Consider the following 19,301-nt stretch of genomic DNA (forward strand, 5'->3'; position numbering starts at 1 on the left):
GCCGCCATCTTGGATCCGCCATCTTTGATTTCAACATTTTCTTAGAAAGTCACAAAATAACGGAGATTGATGCAAAATCAAGTCAGAATGCTTATGGAATGTTAAAATAAACAAATCGTGCAATTCTGTTTAAAAAAACTGGAAAAAATAAAGAAAAATGTTAAAAATGACGATTTTTGGCAAGACCTGCCTGTATTTATGACGTTGCCATGGCAACGTCAAATATCATGGAGACATGGTTGACATATCAAAATTTCGGCAAAGGATGAATGAACAGCTACTGAAAGTTTCAGTACTGTAGAATAAATCGTTTTCTCAAAATTTGGAAAAAACCTTATGGGGGGGTGGCATCCACCCCCCCCCACCCCCCCCCCCCCTTGTACGTCCGAGGGTTAAGATTAACATGAGTTGAGTGGTTTGCGGACCAGCGTGATGTTATGATTTTTGAAGGCCCTTTGTAGACGTTCAGGTATCTCGAGGTATACTGTTAACAAAAGGAATACTATACAATACATATACAATACAATTTTAATGTCCATACGTGGGACGAGGTCTCCCTCAATGTCCGAGCCAGAGGCTCATGTATAAAACGTAGGACTTAAAATTAAAATACACTAATGTATATGCTTTAAAAATTATATAAGATTTATAACACCCACTAAAAATAGAATGATAAAAAGGACAAAACTAACACCACCCCCACCCCTTACCCCAGAATACTGGTTTCTTATGTTCGCGATTTTTTCCTTATTGGTTTCACTCTTTCATCCAATTTGTGTAATTCTTGGTTCTTGATGCTTCTTTTATAATATGTTAAACCGCTTTTCTTCGGTCATCGTCTGGAGAAATTAATTTCCGAGCTCGCAGTTGATGCTCGTAGAAGAAGAATGCTAACAACAGTTTCCTTTTTATGTGCAAATGATGCCTACAATGAAAATTGTGGTACTGCCTGTATGTGTCGTTCTTTGGTTTTCAAAAAGGTTTGTTACTCCATCCCCCTGTCCATTCGTACTTGTTGGATACGAGATGATTATAACCATCTCAGCCTGCGAATGCACACGGATTTCCATTTTTTTTTGCGCCTTTAACGCAACGGATATATCACTTTTCGGCAGCGTGAAAAAACAGGCGGAAACGCTCTCTACAGCCAACCCGGCGTTACGACCTTGCATCCGACCCCGTATACTTTTCCTCATTAAATACAGTTTTGTGTGCTTTGAAACAGCTATTCGAAGCTACGTTTGGCCATTTTCATATTCCTTGCAGTAAGTTTTCCCTTGATTCATTAATTAATAAATGAATCAAGCAAAAATATCATTCCTGTACGTTTATATCTAGGCAATCAAATCAACCGTAGTAAAATCGCCTACAACAAAGGGATTTTTAAACGGTTGATTTAATTTGTTTAATTTAAATTTCCTTTGTTAAAGATCTAGCCAATCAAATCATGTGTCCACAGAGCCACTTGTTCCTCGTTCCCCAGGCTCAGTCGGCTAAGAGGGACGAGCAGCTCTGGGGACGAGAACGGGATTGACCATGGCATCATTTCTCCTCAGTCTTTCATCACCTTTGAGGAACAAATAGGTAGGGACTGAGAACGAGTCTGATACTGATGTTTGTAAATCACGCAACCAGTCACAATCCAAGATATGACTCGTACCCGTGACCAGATAAGACCGGTGGAAACCGCGAAACGAACCTTTGACCTTCTCATAAAGGAGTATGTTCTCTCTCGCCTACAGTCAAATTATGATTTGATTCAAGTTTTTAAAATATTCTTTTATTGCGTTTGGAGACATAAATATAAGTATAGATACTTGGAGTTCCTATTACTTTGACATTAAATAAGTACAAAAAATAAATAAACAGAAATTCTGTAACTTGAAAATAGTTGTTCTGTCGATATACATAATTATGTACACATCTAGCTATTTTACAACCTTGTACCGCATGCTTTTAAAATTTTATATTGCTGATGGCTTCTAATAAATATAAACTACTCGTCTGTCTTTGATTCTTTCCTTTTCCATATTTCTGGTGTTATAAAAAGATAGAACAGCTCAAATTGAGACAATAGTTTGAATTTCAGGCCGCCTGTTCTCACAGAGGGGTAACTATATTGCTTTAACTTCAATGGTTCATCGAAGACTCACGTGACCTGGTGACTAATAAAGAAAGATGCCAGTGCAAAGAAATTTAAAGAAAAACCTAAAGAGAAGATCAAAATGATTTATGATTCAGACTTTTAGTTTTGATCAGTCTCTGAAACGTCACTAATTAAAAACTTTTGAAAATTTAGTGTTAAGTATATATGGTGCTTGGCTTCATGCAACTTTATTAAGGCCCTATTTGCGCCTGTTTTCGTGGGTAGGTTTTGCAGCAGAAGACACAGCTGATATTCAAATCGATACAAAGTGCGTTATTTGTAAGTAACTTCAGTCCATGTTGATTGGACTTGCGTTATGTACGCCCGAGTACTGTTTAAAACTCGACTGTTCGCCCAAAGACTCTGTTTGTTCTGAATATTTCAGCTAATTGTTAAAATAATATAAGTTCTGATTTATATAAAGAATAATGATGTGTCATAAATGAAGTGTATCTAGAAGAGTGTTGATCGTTTGTGTTTTAAACGAGTCCCAGTTCGCTTGATCCTGCATTTTCTGTTCCAGAGTAGCTTGACTTGGGTAGGGAGGAATCTACGAGGAGAAAATAAACTGATCAGTCAAGGCAACATACATGTATACACAAATATGCCGCAGTCCAATCGTATCGCACCGCTATACCACAGTGTAGCGTTTGGCATGGACCTGTAAAGCATGGGCGTAGTTTGAAGATAAAAATAGAGTCTGAGTGGACGGGTGTACGTTGTGCCTTTTAGGGTTTAAAATTTGTGATTTGGTAGCGCTTAGGGTGTTTCATTGTACATTTTCACAGTTGCTTCATATTATGGCACCTCACTAAACTTAGGATACGTCTTTTAGGTAAGAAGCTAATAAACAAGAACTAGTTGTCAAGAAATTATTTACTTTCGTGCCGAGAATGTGAGTCTTGTCATCTATTACTCAACAAGAAAATAGTTTGCATTAGCACCTCTTAGGGTTAAAAATACTTAAGCCGGAGCCCAATTCGCTCCTGACTTAAGCAAAGCCCCAAGGGCCCAAGGAATGAATTTTGGTACCTTATAAGGGTTTTTTTGTTTGTTTGTGTTTGTTTTTTTCAAAATTACAACGAGCGTCCCCCTCACATTCACATGGGAGTCCTACTAGGAAGGTCAAGATTTTAAGCTTAAGAGGTCGCTGCTTTATCTTAGTACCTTGCATGTACCTTGGGTACCATAGGATTTATCTTGCATGGGTCGGGATGCTTTAGGATCGTTGAAGTCAGCGGGTCACATCAGAGACTTGGCCGAGCACGGAAATCGTGCAAAAAAGCCTCTGGCACCCAGGGTACCATGCATGCATTTGGCAAATGAAAGTTATAATTTGCCATTTTTATTTTACCTGATTTCTAAGTTTTCGTAGTGTTGCCTCGTTAGCGTGCTGAAGAAACCAACTTTTCTTTATTAACACACACTCAGCGCCGTTACTAACCTGAAATTACACAAATTGCACAAAATTAAAGAATACTTTTAAAGAAATTTATTTTATGACGACGACAAAGAAACCGGGTAAGTCCCCACACTTAAAAAATTGATTTTGGAGACAAAAATCAGTCTTTGACCAAAAAACGCATGTACTCGTAACGTTTCTGAATATTTTTGCTTCCAGAATCAAAAAATTTATTCTCTTTACTAATTGTCATTTATTTTTCTTAATGTTAGTTCTGATAAATAAGTTGTTTATCAAGACTTTATCTCGAGTTGAAGATTGTAAGAATAAATAATGAACACTTGTAAAAAAATTGTACATACCAAGTGGCATTTGACAGCAGGATTATCAAAGAGTAGCATTGAAAGTCCCTAAAAAGGAAGAAGAAAAAACAAATGTACCTATTAGTGCGTGTTACGTAGTACTTTGCAGTAGTAAAATTAAACAATGGAGAGATATCCGGATAGTTCTTCAAGTGAGCAATAACCACTCAAAAAAAGCGAGCGGTTAGTTTACTTGCAGACGGTTGGAACGGTTTTTACTTGACTATCAAAAGTTAAAACATCTTGCGTCACATTCACATCTAATCAAAAGTAAAACCAAAACCAATCGTGGCTCGTTCGAATGCGTTTTCCCGCGCGTAATGTCGTCTACATGTATTTACTTGGAGTTATGATTAGCTCGTAGTATTGTCTGTGGTTTCTGTAATTGGATAGAATAATTACCGTAAACGATGTAATACACGCCCGGGGCGTCTATTAATAATTAGAGGTCCTGAGGAGGGCGTTAAATAGATATGAGACGATTATTAGAGAGGGGCGTCTAATACAATTTTTACACGTCAAGGGAGGCGTTTATTCCAGAGTGGGCGTTTATTAGATCATTTACAATACTTTGGTTAATTAAGGAATGGAAAAACGCGTGTGTGTTTTTCATACTGATGAAAACGTGTGAAAAAGTTTGTGAGACCCAAGCCGCAGGCGAGGGTTAAGATTTAGCTAAAGTCGATCAGAGGTCCTCAAATTACGTTGATTGCATCGTATCAAATTAAATTTATACCAAAAAGAACTTACAAATTGATCCTTAGGTTTCAGTAATTCTATCTGTACCACTACTTGTTCACCCTTCGTATCCCCTTCGGGTGTTAGGGTTCCACTCCTGTCGCTCTGAAATTACAATCATAAAGAGTAAATTTATGTTTCAATCATAGCGATCGGGAGTAGTGTAATGGCTTAATATTGCTAGTGTATTACTTCTGTGTCTGCAATATGCAGCTTAAGACCGGACTGGACAAAAAAGGCGTTTTTACCCAATATTAATTTCTGTTTAACCTCTTTATAAAACTTTCCTTTTGATGATACTGATAACATAGTAGCAACTATGACATGAAATAAAGAAATGCACGGTACGTTTTGGTAGTCTTTGTCCAAGAATCCTGAAATATAAAGAACTGTAGAAAGAGATAAGGCAACCTTCTGGTTGGTTCTCCTTCTCCCTCACATTGCGTATTGGTATGAAGTATCGTTACTTAAATCTAAATTGTTAACGCTTACGAGCAGTCAAAATCTTTGAATCGCAAATGATACTGGGAAGATACTCATTTATATCCATAATTTTAGATTTGTCATATCATGCAGTTTTTACATATTTTTTCCTTAACAGCAAAGTTCTGTCTCCGTACATAGACGGTTCTGAAGACTTACCGAAGGCGTTTTGTTTCTGACTTTATCCACATTACTGATTCGTTTGTGTAATTGTTCAATCTTCTCTCGATGAAATTCTCTGTCTTTGACTGCAATTTTGAAAAGAAAACAATACACTGTGTTATAAAAACATACTTTAAGATCAACACTAAAAGCGGCTTAATTTACAGCACGATTCAAATAAAAACGCCAGAAAGCACCGTCCGTGCTACTCTGAACGTTTACACTGGTTATCAACAAATAATTACTTTGATTACTAGATCGAGTGGTTCGGGTTCGAGCCCTGGCTGGCTTCGTTGTGTGGAGCTCTTGGGCAAAGCTACCCTCGCTCTCGCTCTCTTTTACGACTCAACACTTTAAAAAACCTTTTACTCAAGACAAACAATGTGCGCTAAGACTAAACGCAGCTCGAATTATAAATAAGAATATCACTAAAATACCTTCTCGAGAAATGGCACTCAGTCGTCCAACCCAGGTCACGTTTTTTGCTGCTTTCTGTGGATTTAATTCACACACCTATTAAAATGTGACATACCAAGCAATTAAATGTGACATACCAAGCAATTACATCATGAAACTGCGGCTAAACTGTTAAAACCTTTCTACCATACAAAACAGTAAACTTCTTGCCAAGAAATAACCTTCCATTTTCTTCCTATCCTCTTCAATCTCATTTTGACTTCCCCTCTTCATTCCCTCTTCTCCAAGGTTATAAAGTAAAACATTGCAACGCAGGCACATCGCCTTCATCCGTTTCATGAGGCGCTTGTGAGCTCCGTGTGCACGTAAGTAATGTATTTTGGTTCAGCTGTCCTTTTCAAAACAACAACGCGAAATATCCATCTTATGCGTGGTTTGGAGATTGCCAATCACGACGAAACAAATTCTGGAGTTGCCGCTATATATTTGCAAGATCACTCAGGGAGAGCAGGGATGGCGCAGTGGTAAGAGTGCTCGCTTCCCACCAATGTTCCGGGTTCTCCGGTTTTCCTCCCTCTACAAAAACCAACACTTTTAAATTCCAATTCGATCAGGAATACACGGCCAGCAAGCTTCTAGCTTTAAACCCAACCGTGTCTAAATAAACGTAGTTTATTTTTATTTTTTTTACTCGTTTGCGTTCGAAATTATCTACTTTTCATACAGACAGCCTACTTGAACGCAGCGAACTCAAATTACCGAGTGATTATCCTGCCCCTTAGCGTACCGTTAAATTTGTAATGGTCTACAGTAACCTAAATTTCAGCTGATTCTTCTGGTGGCATATGCGTCTAGAGAAAACGGCTGAAATTCAGGCTAGGTCCGTGATAAAACCTCACCTTAAATTTCTCTGGTTCACCAACTAAAGCGGGTAATGTCAAGTCGTAGTCTTTTTTTGAAGACAACGAAGGCTCGGTCTTGGGTCGTTTAATGTCTGGCGACCACAAAATAGGTCTGACACGATCACCAGCAGCTGAAAAACATAAAATTTATAAAATTAACTTGTTGAAATTAATTGGACTGGCTTCCTGTTTACAGTTTTAAATAAAAACAACAGGAAGGAAGCTAACTAGAAGCTAACTTCTGGAATTAATGATGGGATTACCTCAGAATTTATTGAAGTGTGCGAGCACTTAAATTTTAAAAATACGTTTCTCGCACTTGCGCAAAAAATATAATATTGATCACGGGGACAGGTGCCTGCCACAATGTTAAATTGTAAATAAACACCCTTAGTTCTATACTAAAAGGGCGGCTTATATCATGATAACAGGCCAATTAGTTACTATACGAATCTGATGCAAAACGAAACCGAAAAAAAGAAACTGAAGACCCAGCTGCACACTTTTATGCATAACACCAACGAAATCACACCTAGAACCAAAGACGTTTTATCTTTTCACATTTGCGACTATACTAGGCAAATTTGTATGAAATCTCCGAAATGATATTTTACTCTCTCGAACCTGCATGCCGGATGAACAACAAAATAAAATATTTATAACAGCAACCATCTGGCTTCATTGCGAATCAAATGAAAACTGAAATGTTGCGATACCAGTTTATCTTGCACTATGCAAATTGTCCCATAAGGCTGGAAAGTTGCGAATTCTAAACAAAGATTTTGACGGTGATAAACTATAAACAGCTGGCAAAACAGCGGCAATGTCGTCTCACTTATGTCACTCACGATGTTCTTTCGGCTACAATTCTGATTGATTCACGATTTGCAAGATCATCAGATAATTCGGAGATAACATAGCGACGGGTTTAGAAACAACTTGTATTTGCGATTGAAAACGAAATCCTGTTTTCTGCGTAGAACAGATAAACAAGCGCTCTCACCAACAGACGAAATGTAAGAAAATGTCACTGAAATATGGCTCTTCGTAATTAAAACTATTTCGAAAATGTTATAAAACTGCAACAGTAAAGAACTGGGAAATGTCAACGGCCTTCAGTGGAGTTGATGGAGACGTTCACCGCTCAAATTTTGAGCTGAAAGAACTGAACTGTTGCGGCGAACTTGGTTCGAACAAAACGTAAATTAACAACGAATTTGTTCTTGCTTTGAGAGAGAGAAAACAATTTCTTCTTATAATGGCAATATTATTTTACGACATCATTTTATGGAGCAAGGGCACGAGTCTATCGAGTTATGGATGCCTGCTAGCGCTATTACTTTAGATCGTGTGGATTTACCGGCAATGTTGTAACCTTAAAGAGTCTAAAGAGATATCGTTGTGACAGTTGTGACATATTTTCATCTCCATGCGATCATGGTGCGGGTGGCAAAAGCTATCGTCCAATGAGAAGGCATAAAACTTGGGCCCCTGATTGGTTCATCTTTGGCGGTTGTTTTGTATCAAAAAAAGCAGCTTTTTACAAAGTGAGCGAGCAGTTAGCTCGACACGTATATGCTCGGGTCATTTTTCAATGGAGCCGAATGACAAGCACAAAATGCTTACTCTTCTGTTAGTTGTTTCCGTGGCCACCTTTGTCCTGATGGCTGTTGCAATTTGCTTCATTGTCGAGACATGTAGAAATGTAATGAACGCTCAGCCGAGAGTTCAAGCTCACAATCGCCCACCAGTTCCGAGACAGTGGAACAGAAGAAGTTCTATCAACCACAATGTCTGTACTCATCGGCGCCGTCCTCAAGAAAACGACGAACTCCCCTATCAAACGGTAGGAATACTGATAAAATGGACAATTTGATTGATGTAGATATATAAAAATCTATCTATAAAAATCCGTTGCTCTGTTGTAGAGTGAAAGGATCAACAACAAATAACTTCCTGTAATTCACTTGAAACTACAGTATATTGATTCACCTTGAAGCTATATTGATTCACAAAAAACAAGGCCAGTAATTCGCCTTGGTTAAATTCCGAATGGAAGGAAACCTCTTATTTGATTGTCGTGAAACCAAAACAAAAGAAATTATAATGGACAATCACAAAAAAAACACAAATAAGAAAATAGGCCGATGAAGATGACAATACGAACTAAATATACGTAGACGGCACTAAGCAAGAAAAAACACGCGAGAGCAACTGGGGTTAGTTTTGGTTTTACTTCTGATTGGTTGGGCAGAAGGCACGACCTTTTTTTAACAATCATAAAGCGCAGTAATATAAAAACAAAGCAACACCGAATTACTTTAGACGTGAGAGCCGCTGTATTAATCTCGCGTTTCCTCTTCTTTAGGATCTGTCACGTGGAACAAATCCCGACGCTGTAGCCGCCCCTGTGGCCGCCCCTGTACCGAACGCCATCACTCCCTGACCCGGCCATCGATGTTATTTCAGACGTTGCTCAAGTCCTGTCCATTTACGGATAACGTTTTCAAGCTTCTCATGGCCGCACTCATTTGTGCTCTGAATGACATTTAAATATGGCAAATATTATGGACACGCTTTTGTGTTAGAGTTTTAGGTTGCATGTGGTCTTATAAAATATTAAAATGGCGCGCATAACATAGCGTGAAAGTAGTGTTATTGCTGCTGAGTCAGGCTTAATCACAGATTACCCCAAGTCATACCCACCGACATGCCTTCGAAATTTACCTGAGTTCAACTTAGCAGGCATGTCTGGGGTGCTTTAAAACGGCACAATATAAATGGCGGTAAAAATATTTCAATGTAAACCCCGTCAGTGCACCGTTTGCGATTGCCGGCGACGACATCGCAGGCTTCCCGACGCATATGAGACCCAGACTTCACAGGTTTTGGTGAGAGTTTTTTTTTTACTTTTTTGGTTGGTTTCTTGTTTGGAAAGAAAACATTGTAAATCAATGTGAGTTGAAGTTAAATAAATTATGCTGGCGGAGGCTAGGGAAAGTACCAGCGCTTCCGAGCTGAAAAAATTGTAATTGCCACCTGCTGTAGACAAAATTAAGACAATATTATACCTGTGTTTTTTTCGACACTTTCAATTCTATTTGAAGCTCAATTTAAGTCATTTCTCTTATTTTTTGTCTCTTTGTTCTGAACAAATATCAGTCGTTATCTTTTTTGTTCTCAGCTAGCTAAAAAATCGATATCGCTACAGCGGAATAAACTAGTCGGAGCATGAAGCAAAAATGTTACCGGCGCCAAGTAGCGCGGGAAATTTGCGTGACACAGCATCGATCACGACTGGATTTTGCATCTCATTGGCCGAAATGACCTGTGAAAGTACTTTGTACCCTTTTTCAAAACTAATTAGATAGCTCTGCAACGCAAAGTCCTGCAAGACAAATTCAAAAATATAGCCAAAAATCAACCCAAACTGCTATATGAGATTCTGCCAGACCGTAAATATCACGAGCCTTCGTCATAAGGTAAGATAGCTGCGCCAGCGATACCTGTGTACAGCGCTTTTCTCCTATCTGCCTCGTCGATGGGAATCACGGGAAGGACTGCTTTCGGTTTCTCTGGACTTGCTGACCGGTTTAGTTTTGCTGTCTTCTTTGATAAGTGAGTCAAGACTCGACATGAACCCTGGAAATGAAATAATATCTTGATCACCTCCACCTATCTTCAAAATGAAAGATCTTGTAAGACCTATTTCTTCCTTTTCGAGTCTTTCAAATGCATAAAATCATTACATATTTTATCGGCTGATACCAGGAGCCCGATTATGGCTCCTGCTGATACTTACTGTTTTTACCACGTAGATCCATTTCGTCTTACTTTCCTTTACTATAACAACGCCTCGCCTGACGAGAAGTGAAAAAAAAAATAAGGTTACTCCCAAAAAACACTCATATGTAACAAATCTCTAGTCGACTAACTGTAGACTTTCGTTGTAAGTGAAGTTAACCTTATTAGAGTTCTTTTCTTCTTAACCTTGACAGCTACTTGCGCTTCCATTTTTTTAATCAGCCCTCGACAGAGATATTGATTTAATCGGTTGAACGGGCTGACGTTTCCGACTAACGATCTAAAGGTCATTTTCTCTAACCACTCAAACGCGGCGGAGCAGGGGAGCAGGGGGCTGTTTCCCCCCCCCCCCCCACGCCACGTTTTTGTGCCGAAAATATCGTGAGAACAGTGTAGCATTGGTTTGTCAAGATATTTTGTCTCATGAGTGAGTTCAAACATCTTCAAAACTGCCTTGGAAGTCATTTGTAAACTTCGTTTATCTTCGGAAAAGTTCAAATAATAATCGAAAACGTGCGTATGGCCTTCAAACAACAATTGGAGAATCTTCCGTCTAGATACTGCTCAGAAAACAAAATGTTCCAAACCGCTCCGACACCTCTGGCACTGGAAGCCTTGTTACAAATGATTCCCTCGACATAACTGTTAAAACCACCGACATAACTAAAGGATCAGAACCAAGCTGCTTAAACATTCTTCTTACAACTAGTCAGGACAACTGATATTAGTTCGATGACAAATGGAAATAATGTGTTGTTTAACAAAGCGATTTGACGTTACCTGAAGTAATGAAATATACAGACATCGTGTTTGGTTGTTAAATCATCGAGCGGAAGATCCTTCAAGTACGGTACACTTCTGCGAAGAGAAGTTAGCAAGTGCATGCTGTCATTTTACTTTAACTTGAATTTGAATTTAATCATGAGTTTGAATTCCTCACCTTAGAAATCTGATATGTTCTGGTTCTCTGCCATCCTCGTAACTCATAAAAATATCACGGAAATCCTGCAATAAACGAGAGAAAAAAATAGGTTACGTTTTTTGCGATGTATGCCACATTATTGGAGCTATGGTGACGGGTAATCAAATGTTGCCATTAAGTTATGTCATACCGTAAAATTCCGGTTATAAGCCCTGGGCTTATACAACTTCGTAAGAGGTTTTGGGTGGGCTTATAAGCGGAGGGGCTCATATCCGGGAGGGCTTATAACCGGAATAAAAAAATGTTTCGAAACGAGCCACGGAAGTGTTAATCGAAATACGTTTTTAAGTTAAAAACGCATAATAAAGCAACATTTAGCGCTGTTCAGTACTGTCATCCGGCAGAGGGGGGGGGGGGGCTTATATCCGGTAGGGCTTATAATCGGATGTATTTTTTTGTTTCCACGTAGATGGGCCTATAACCGGGGGGGGGGCTTATAAGCGGGAGGGCTTATAACCGGAATTTTACGGTATTACGTAGCAAAATCTCTCGGACCAAAATGCGGGCTCAGTCATTTCTCTGAGTCTGGTTTTCGATTGCTTTTTCCTCGAATTAAGAAAGGCAAATTGGACTTCAAGCCTTCATGGGTGCCCCACGGGGGGTACTCCCTATATTGGCCTATACGGGGGTGCTCCGCCCGAAAGGGGTACCTTTTTCAGGCTTCAGGTATATAAAAGGGTAGGGATTTCACAAGTTTAGGTATACGAAAGGGTATGGAAATCTGTCATTTAGGTTTTTGAAAGAGCCTTTAATTAAAATATTTCGTACAGATGCAATTTACGGCTATATTAATTCAATTTATTAAGTGCTACTTGAAAATGACAAGAAAACGTCATGTTTTAAGTCTATACCATAACTTTCAGGTATATAAAAGGGGTACCTTTTTTCAGTAAAAGGTATACGAAAGGGGTACAATTCCTGGCAAAATGGTATATAAAAGGGTAAGGGGTAAGAGCTCGGGGCGGAGCCTCCCCGTTCAAAACTTTTTTGGGTACCCCCCCCCCCCTTCCCTGGGATGGGTGCGTACAACATTTGAATTATTTATCTGCATCTTCAACTAAATAATTCAAATGCTGTAGGCACCCATAAATGCCAACCTCGTTCTCAGGTAGAGGGAGTCCCTGGGAACGAAGGCTTAAAGTCCAATTTGCCTAACTAAATTCAAGGGAAAAAGCGCTCGAAACCCAAACTCAGATAAATGACTGAGCCCGAGGTTTTGGCCAGAGATTTTGCTAAGTAATATGACATAACTTAATGACAAGAATCTCTCCTGAAAACTTTATCAGTACTTGTCTTTAATGTTTTGGAACGCATTAAACTCTCCTTGTACAAGGATTTGGCGAAAGGGCCAGGCAGAAACTCCCACCCCACCCCACGCGTCCCGCATTACCAGTCATCAGTCTGTCCTCGACCAAAAATTTGAACAAGAAACGACTGAGTATTAGTCTGGTACATTAAGCGTAATTCTATACAATAAATAAACCTACCTCCCTGCAAACAGCTAAAAGAGAGACCTCATCTTTACACAGAACTGTTGCACTTCGAGTTTTATGGTGAAGCAAGGCTAACTCCTGTGAGAAGTAAATTTAACATTAATAAATAAAACACACTGAGTCGATGTGATAAAAATACTTGTCGTGGAAATCACCATCAGTCAAGGACAAACTTTTACGCCACTTTAATCATTCAAAGCTACTAGTAATTTGATGTTATTTAAACTATGATGATCTATAATCTTCGTTTCTCTTGACCGTTGGTACATACCCCAAAACTGCTTCCTTTGCCCAGAACTGCAACAGTTGTATTTCTTTGTTCGCCAGCATCGTTCACCAGTAGCGTCACTAGTGCTGCAAAACAACAAACCACTTAAATGAGCTAAAGATAAAGGAACGTCTGACTGCAGATCAACAGCGTTGAGCTATGTTCATGTTGTTTCAGATGAAGAAAAAAAACGGTTCATCACAGTAACTATTTTGGACTATGGGCAGTCCTTCCAGAAGTTATAGGAAAAGCAGAAAATCGGCAAAATCGGCGAGTGGAGCACGGTCCGGTCGAAGCGGTCTTCCGTGAGATCTTCCGAAGCCCTACCCCTCTCCTCTGACCGCGCTCGCCTTACTTTCCGCCCTATACCCCTTCAATGTTTTTTCAGTTGACAGGTCCTGAAGGGTTTAGCGCTCCACAGCTCCGGGCTTCAGGACCCCGGGCTCTGTTACCATTTTTAGGGCTCCACGCTCTACAGCAAAATAATATTAGGGTTCCAAGCAGTAAAACGAAAAAATTATTACCTGTCCCGGATAAAATGAAATAGAAGTTTTCCGCTTTGTGGCCCTGCCGTATAATAACTCTCTTAGCTTCAAACCTGAAAGGAAACAGCAAAATTTCGCAATAAGAGGAAGCAAATGCTGCAGTAACGAAACAAATCATAAAACAGAATAGCACGTCTGCACTATTGGAGGTTTTTGGTGTTTACGAACTCATGAAGCTGGATGCATTATGAACTTTAGGCGTAAACTGCTCACAGCCTCTCTTTTATTCATCGCAAAAAAACGCGAAAGAAAAAGCGAGGAAAGCAACCACGACGCACGAGGGGGTGGATGGAAAGCGAGCGAAAGGAAAATTCTTTTTGCTTACTGCTCCCAGCCCCCACCCCTTTGCGCTTTCCGTTTTGCGCTGGTTTCCAGTTCTCTCACGATCAGACAAATGTACAACCGAAACATTACAACATCGATAAACTGCAGATTCCTCCTCACCTTTCATACCAGCCGACAGAGACGAGCCGCCTTTGCATCTTCAGCGGATACTCGCCAAAAGCAGCAACGCTGGTCTTTAGCGCGACTAAAGCCTGGGAACAAATGAAAAGTGTCAGACCAAACCTCGAATAGAATACATTACAAACTTTTACCAATTCACATTTACTGCACATGAAGACTTTTCGCAGTTTTTATAGTTTAATTCTTATTGTTCAATATGAATCCTCCCAGAACAATATTAGTAATAGCTAGTAACTAATAGCTTAGTTTTTAATTGCAGCAATCTTGTCCTTAGCCTCAAGCTCGCTTCTCCAGCTACCATCCACCGACCGATTGAGGAGATTAAAAAAGCTGCTCACTGCATCATGTACGAGATTAACTTTAAAGATTTTTACATCTTGCGGCTTACAAAACTGTTAGAACACACAAACCAAAGGAAACGGTTTTATTTAGAGTCAAGACAATGAAGTCAAAAACGTCTATGTTGAGCACACCACACCGACCTGCACACGATCAAACTGTATTCGAATGACAGGTATTAAGCAATTCACTTATCAATGTACTTACAATTTGAAGTTGCTCTTCCGTTCTTGATCCAGGACTCAAGGACAGGATATGAATAGCTTCTTGGCTTAGCTGCACCTGTTTAGGGGAAGGGTAAAAAGATCTCCATTAACAAAAACAACCTGATCTTGCAAAACGGCTTGATATAGCTTGTGAAACGCTCTGTGGGGCAAAATATAGCGTACAAGACGTTCTGTTTTAAGACAGTTTTCTTTATTGCGAGTTTGGAATACAGAAAAGGCTAAACTTCGATCAGTATCCGCCGGCATTCACAGCTCACAACGGATATAACGGGCGCGATATTGCAGTTCTATAAAGACAAGTGTTTTTTTTTTTTTTCTAGGAAACTCTTGTTGAGGACTTATATATCATTGTAAATAAATTATATGAACTTTTATTCTAAGTTTGGGTTGAACTAATACAGATAAAAGAGAAAAACTAATATATTTCCAGTGTATTTTAGTATCTTTCAACACAAAAGGTACTTTCTGGCACTTGGAGAAAACGTTGCTGATTCAAGGCCTACCTCGCGCACTGCTTTAAAGTTGTTAGGATCGAACACCATTCCGTCGACGTCCACTCCGGTAACAGCCTCCTCGTCAAGTTCAGCAAACACATTTGATGCGTTCTGCGAACGGTATTTTCTAAAAATGGGATAAAATTTCATGTTACTGACAGGAGGTGGTGCGCTTTCATACGAAAACAGCGAGACTTGCATTGTACCGTACGCACGAGTACGCAAATTAGCAATTGAAAAACCAACATTTCCAAATTCCAATTCGACCTGGATAGAGGTCCCGTATGAAAACTAATAACAGCTGATGTGGCTACCTCTCTAAATATAGTAATTTATACATTTAATTTATTTAAATTATTTAGTTAGAGTCCAGTAAAGTTTTTGTTTCCATATTTTGGAACGGAGGTTCCCTACTTACTACGTTTAACTATTATAGTCCCTTATAGCCACTACTGGCTTTCTGGAACGTAAAGATACATTGTAGAAAGTTTGCAAATTGTGGTTTTAATACATGCATTCCCATACCTGTCCATAGACGTCTTCATTTTCAACAGGAAACACAGCAGTTGAACAATTTTTCGAAATCTTTCAATTGGCTGAAAAAAAGAGGGACAATTATGAGGAAAACTTGACAAGAATCCCGGCTTGGAGGTTATTACAAAAAATCTAGTTAGCAGTATTGTTAAGGCTTCAGCGAGCAACAATATTATTTTAACAATTATACCTCGAGCACGCGCTAAATATGAGATAGTAGATAGTTAAAGAGGCGCCTAGCTTAGAGTCAAGTTAGCTATAATCATCTCATATGCAACAAGCGCGAGTGAAATAATTGCTTCGTTAAAAAAACTACGAAATACCGGTAAATCTTGTTAATCTTGTTCATGGTTATATGGGATAATTAACAATTATTTCACGAGCGCGCGTTGGATATGAGATGGTAGATAGTCAACGAGGCACGTAGCGCCGAGGTGGCTATAACGATCTCATATCCAACAAGCGCGAGTGGAATAATTGTTTTATTAAAAACGCCCAAAGAATTGCAATATTGAGCTCCCCAGTTGTTTTTTGTTGACGCGTATCGGCTACCAAATTTGTGGTCAATGGTATATGAGCTCATATACCATTGCCTGTTAACCAATCAAAACGAAGGAATTACAATATACCATTGCTAGTTTCTAATAATGGCAAATATACAATAGCCGCTGAGCCAATCAAAAATCTGGAATTAAATTATCCATTGCTCCCGATTTGAATAAAATTTTAAACACTCGTAGGTTTCCACTAGTACATTTTACACTGCAAATACCTGGGCAGAATTCTTCGCGCAGGTCTAGCCTCTGTATCTATGTAGCCAAAAAGGATTTCTTATACGTCGTATGCGACCTATGTTTTCTTCACTCACAGAAAAGATGTTGCTTTTCAATTTTAGCTAGTCAGACACGAACAAAAAATACTTGTCAGTCTTTCACCGTGCTTGCCAAAGTTTTCTAATTATTAGCAAGTGAAGTCGTAATTGGCTTAATGGAGGATTACCTTTGCAAACTTAAATCTAATAAAGAATTCACCGGCGTCTTAATTATTTGATTTTAAAACCATTACACTGAACTATGTTTCCAATGACTTAGGACCAAGAATAAAAATAAACTGAATAGATATCATTGTGTATCATTGTGTAATTCCGGAATCTTGTTTCCAGCTAGATCTCAAAAGGAGATCCTTTCTTCTATCTTTGTATAAGACAGTGCCCTGTAAATTTGCGGTCGTATGTATTGTCTGCATCGCAAACAGTCTTTAGTACAGACAAAGGATTTTACAAGCCGTTTGCAAAACAATTCACTAAGATATTAGCTTCAAAACGAAACCACAGCTAAAAACGTTGGCATATTTACCCCAGAAATGATTTAGCTTGCATCAATACATGGCACTTAGGTCGCGGTGAACATTTCAGTCCAAAATGGCTCACGCGATATAAACGTGCACAGTGGACCGTAACTTGAAAATAAACTTCGGTCACGGAACTTACCGTTCGTTTTGGACGACCGTCGTCCTCAATATCTTTATTTTCAACCGAATCGTTTATCTCAGTCGCAGGCACAACGGGTTCAATTACTTCCTTGTCTGGAACAACATGTTCTTCGTTTGAATTCGGCCTGACTTTCCTTCGACCGGCGTTTTTGGCTCTGCGTGTGGAATTTTGCGAAGTGGGTTTACCATCTACGTTTGTGAATGCTACCCCATCTTCCGAGTCGATTGCAGGGTTACTTATAGCTCGTTTTCTTATGTTGTTCACTGAGAGAAAACTTTCTAAGTAGCTTGCTGGTAGAGAGGAGCGTCTTGAGATGACTTTTCCCTTCCTTGCAAATTGATTGGGAAACCATCGTTGCTCTTGTTTGAGTTTAGTTGGCGTTTTGTGTCGGCCTACAATGTTTATAGCAACAAGCTTTTCTAGTCCTACAGATTCCGAAGATATTGTTTTTCTGAGCTTTAAATTGCTTTGATCTTCGTTGCCAAGTACTGGAAGATCTGGAAGATCAACTAGTGCATTAGGATCCGAAAACTTGCGAGGAATTTTGGTCAAAGTTGCCTTTTCACCGTCTCTCTGAGTTCCCCCGTTTAAGTTCCTAGGAAGTTGCGTTACATGTGAAACTTTGATTTCTTGAAGTATAGGCTCGTGCAAGTTATAATGAGGTTTTTCAGACTGGCTTCGAGTATAAGATGTTCTTGAATGTGTTTCATTCCAGCATTCCTTAATCAGCCTGTTATCTGCAGCTTTACTATCCAACATGTTCGCCATACGTCGATAGCTGGACTAAAAGTGGAGCGTTGCGTTGTTGGTGAATGATCTGTAGTCTTCTTCTTTAGAATACCATAACTTATAGCTCCATTCGATTCTTGCTTATCAAGCAAACCTCGCTAGGTTAAACGTTTTGTTTTTTGCCCTTGTACTGGATTTTCCAAGATTGCAACTGTTACTTAGTAAAATTGCCAACCATTAATGACTTTTAACTCTTAAACGTTGTGTTGCGTAGCAATATATACAACCTTCTCGAAATCAGCAGCAACGAGGTATGTTCTTGACACGATGCACGAAATGTTAAACTGGCTTCCGAGCTATCATTCAACTGATATTTCTACTGTGCACCACATTGTCAACGAAAGCTGCAAGACTAGCTAAATCTTGATAAGGAAATTTTTCCTTGCGGCGGAATGAAGCCTAATGTAAATTCAAGAGACCAAACGTGTAAACAAAATCAGCACTGCATGTCTCGTTTGCATCAAAATGCACGGTCCATAACTATTTAAACAAAAGATTGGAGCTTCTTAAATAAACAAGCAATCAACTTTTCACCACAGATGTCAGCCTCTCTATGCAGATTGTTTCTAAATATAACCAAAAGATTGGCGTTTTCAGTTCAATGGGGTATATTAATGGAATTTAAATTACCGCACTTAATAGATGCCTTCGATCTAGGATCTATTAACAACGATACTTTGAGAAGGTGTGGGATGTTGCATTTCGTCATTACTAAATGAAAAAGTTTGAATAAATGTCGAGCAATTTCCATTGATTTTTTCTCGCTTTTATCAGCAATATTTTGCAGGGACATTAGCTGTCTTTGAAGCTTATGTCTCAAATCGACTTAAATCCTTCGATAAATAATCTTATTGTGTTTTGTTTGTTGTTTTGTATTATTCATTTATTCAAAACTGACGAAGCTCTTAAAGCGTGAAGAAAGAATCACTTACGTAACACGCGATCTCTGACTGCGAGCTTTGTTATTCTGTTACCCTAAGGGTGTGATAATTTTTGATATTTGACTTGTGAGGCTTCTGCTCTCAGCTGCATTGTTCCAAAAGGCGATGAGAAGTTACTCTATTCTTGTGAAGAACAATTTAATGCACCTCTTGATTAGGTACGCAGGGTTTCCTCTTTTTGTTCAGGGTTGTTAAAATTTAATTTGAGCGATGAACTGCAAAATTGGGTTGGCAAGTTTGCCGAGTACGCCGTAGGGGTTACTATTCTGGTCGAATTCCTTCGAGAAAATCGTAGCTCAGAGAAAATAATGCAGAA

General features: G+C 39.1%; 2 protein-coding genes across 3 annotated transcripts; one reads left to right on the forward strand and one right to left on the reverse strand.

The window, feature by feature from the left end:
- Positions 1-1,778: 1,778 nt before the first annotated feature.
- On the reverse strand, positions 1,779-18,575 carry LOC144653618 (uncharacterized). Of its 2 annotated transcripts, XM_078513658.1 has the most exons (19): positions 17,253-18,573; positions 15,755-15,825; positions 15,239-15,356; positions 14,716-14,790; positions 14,149-14,240; positions 13,684-13,757; positions 13,163-13,245; positions 12,886-12,969; positions 11,357-11,421; positions 11,197-11,274; positions 10,415-10,472; positions 10,119-10,254; positions 6,610-6,743; positions 5,731-5,785; positions 5,291-5,379; positions 4,661-4,753; positions 3,911-3,958; positions 3,501-3,590; positions 1,779-2,696 (listed from the first exon to the last, which is right to left on the reverse strand). In XM_078513658.1, exons 1-19 carry the CDS (start codon positions 18,021-18,023, stop codon positions 2,583-2,585), a joined length of 2,328 nt encoding a protein of 775 aa, XP_078369784.1. In that variant the 5' UTR covers positions 18,024-18,573; the 3' UTR covers positions 1,779-2,582. The 2 variants fall into 2 exon arrangements, 1 of the variants encoding a protein (XP_078369784.1); XR_013570773.1 differs by lacking the exons at positions 1,779-2,696; positions 3,501-3,590; positions 3,911-3,958 and having other exon boundaries at positions 5,731-5,781; positions 6,605-6,743; positions 17,253-18,575.
- LOC144653619 (uncharacterized) lies at positions 7,372-9,214 on the forward strand. Its single transcript, XM_078513659.1, has 2 exons — positions 7,372-8,458; positions 8,981-9,214. Exons 1-2 carry the CDS (start codon positions 8,207-8,209, stop codon positions 9,056-9,058), a joined length of 330 nt encoding a protein of 109 aa, XP_078369785.1. The 5' UTR covers positions 7,372-8,206; the 3' UTR covers positions 9,059-9,214.
- Positions 18,576-19,301: the final 726 nt, after the last annotated feature.

Source organism: Oculina patagonica, chromosome 5 (assembly GCF_052425735.1).
Source record: "Oculina patagonica isolate OP01 chromosome 5, crgOcupat, whole genome shotgun sequence".
Classification (NCBI taxonomy): Eukaryota; Metazoa; Cnidaria; class Anthozoa; order Scleractinia; family Oculinidae; genus Oculina; species Oculina patagonica.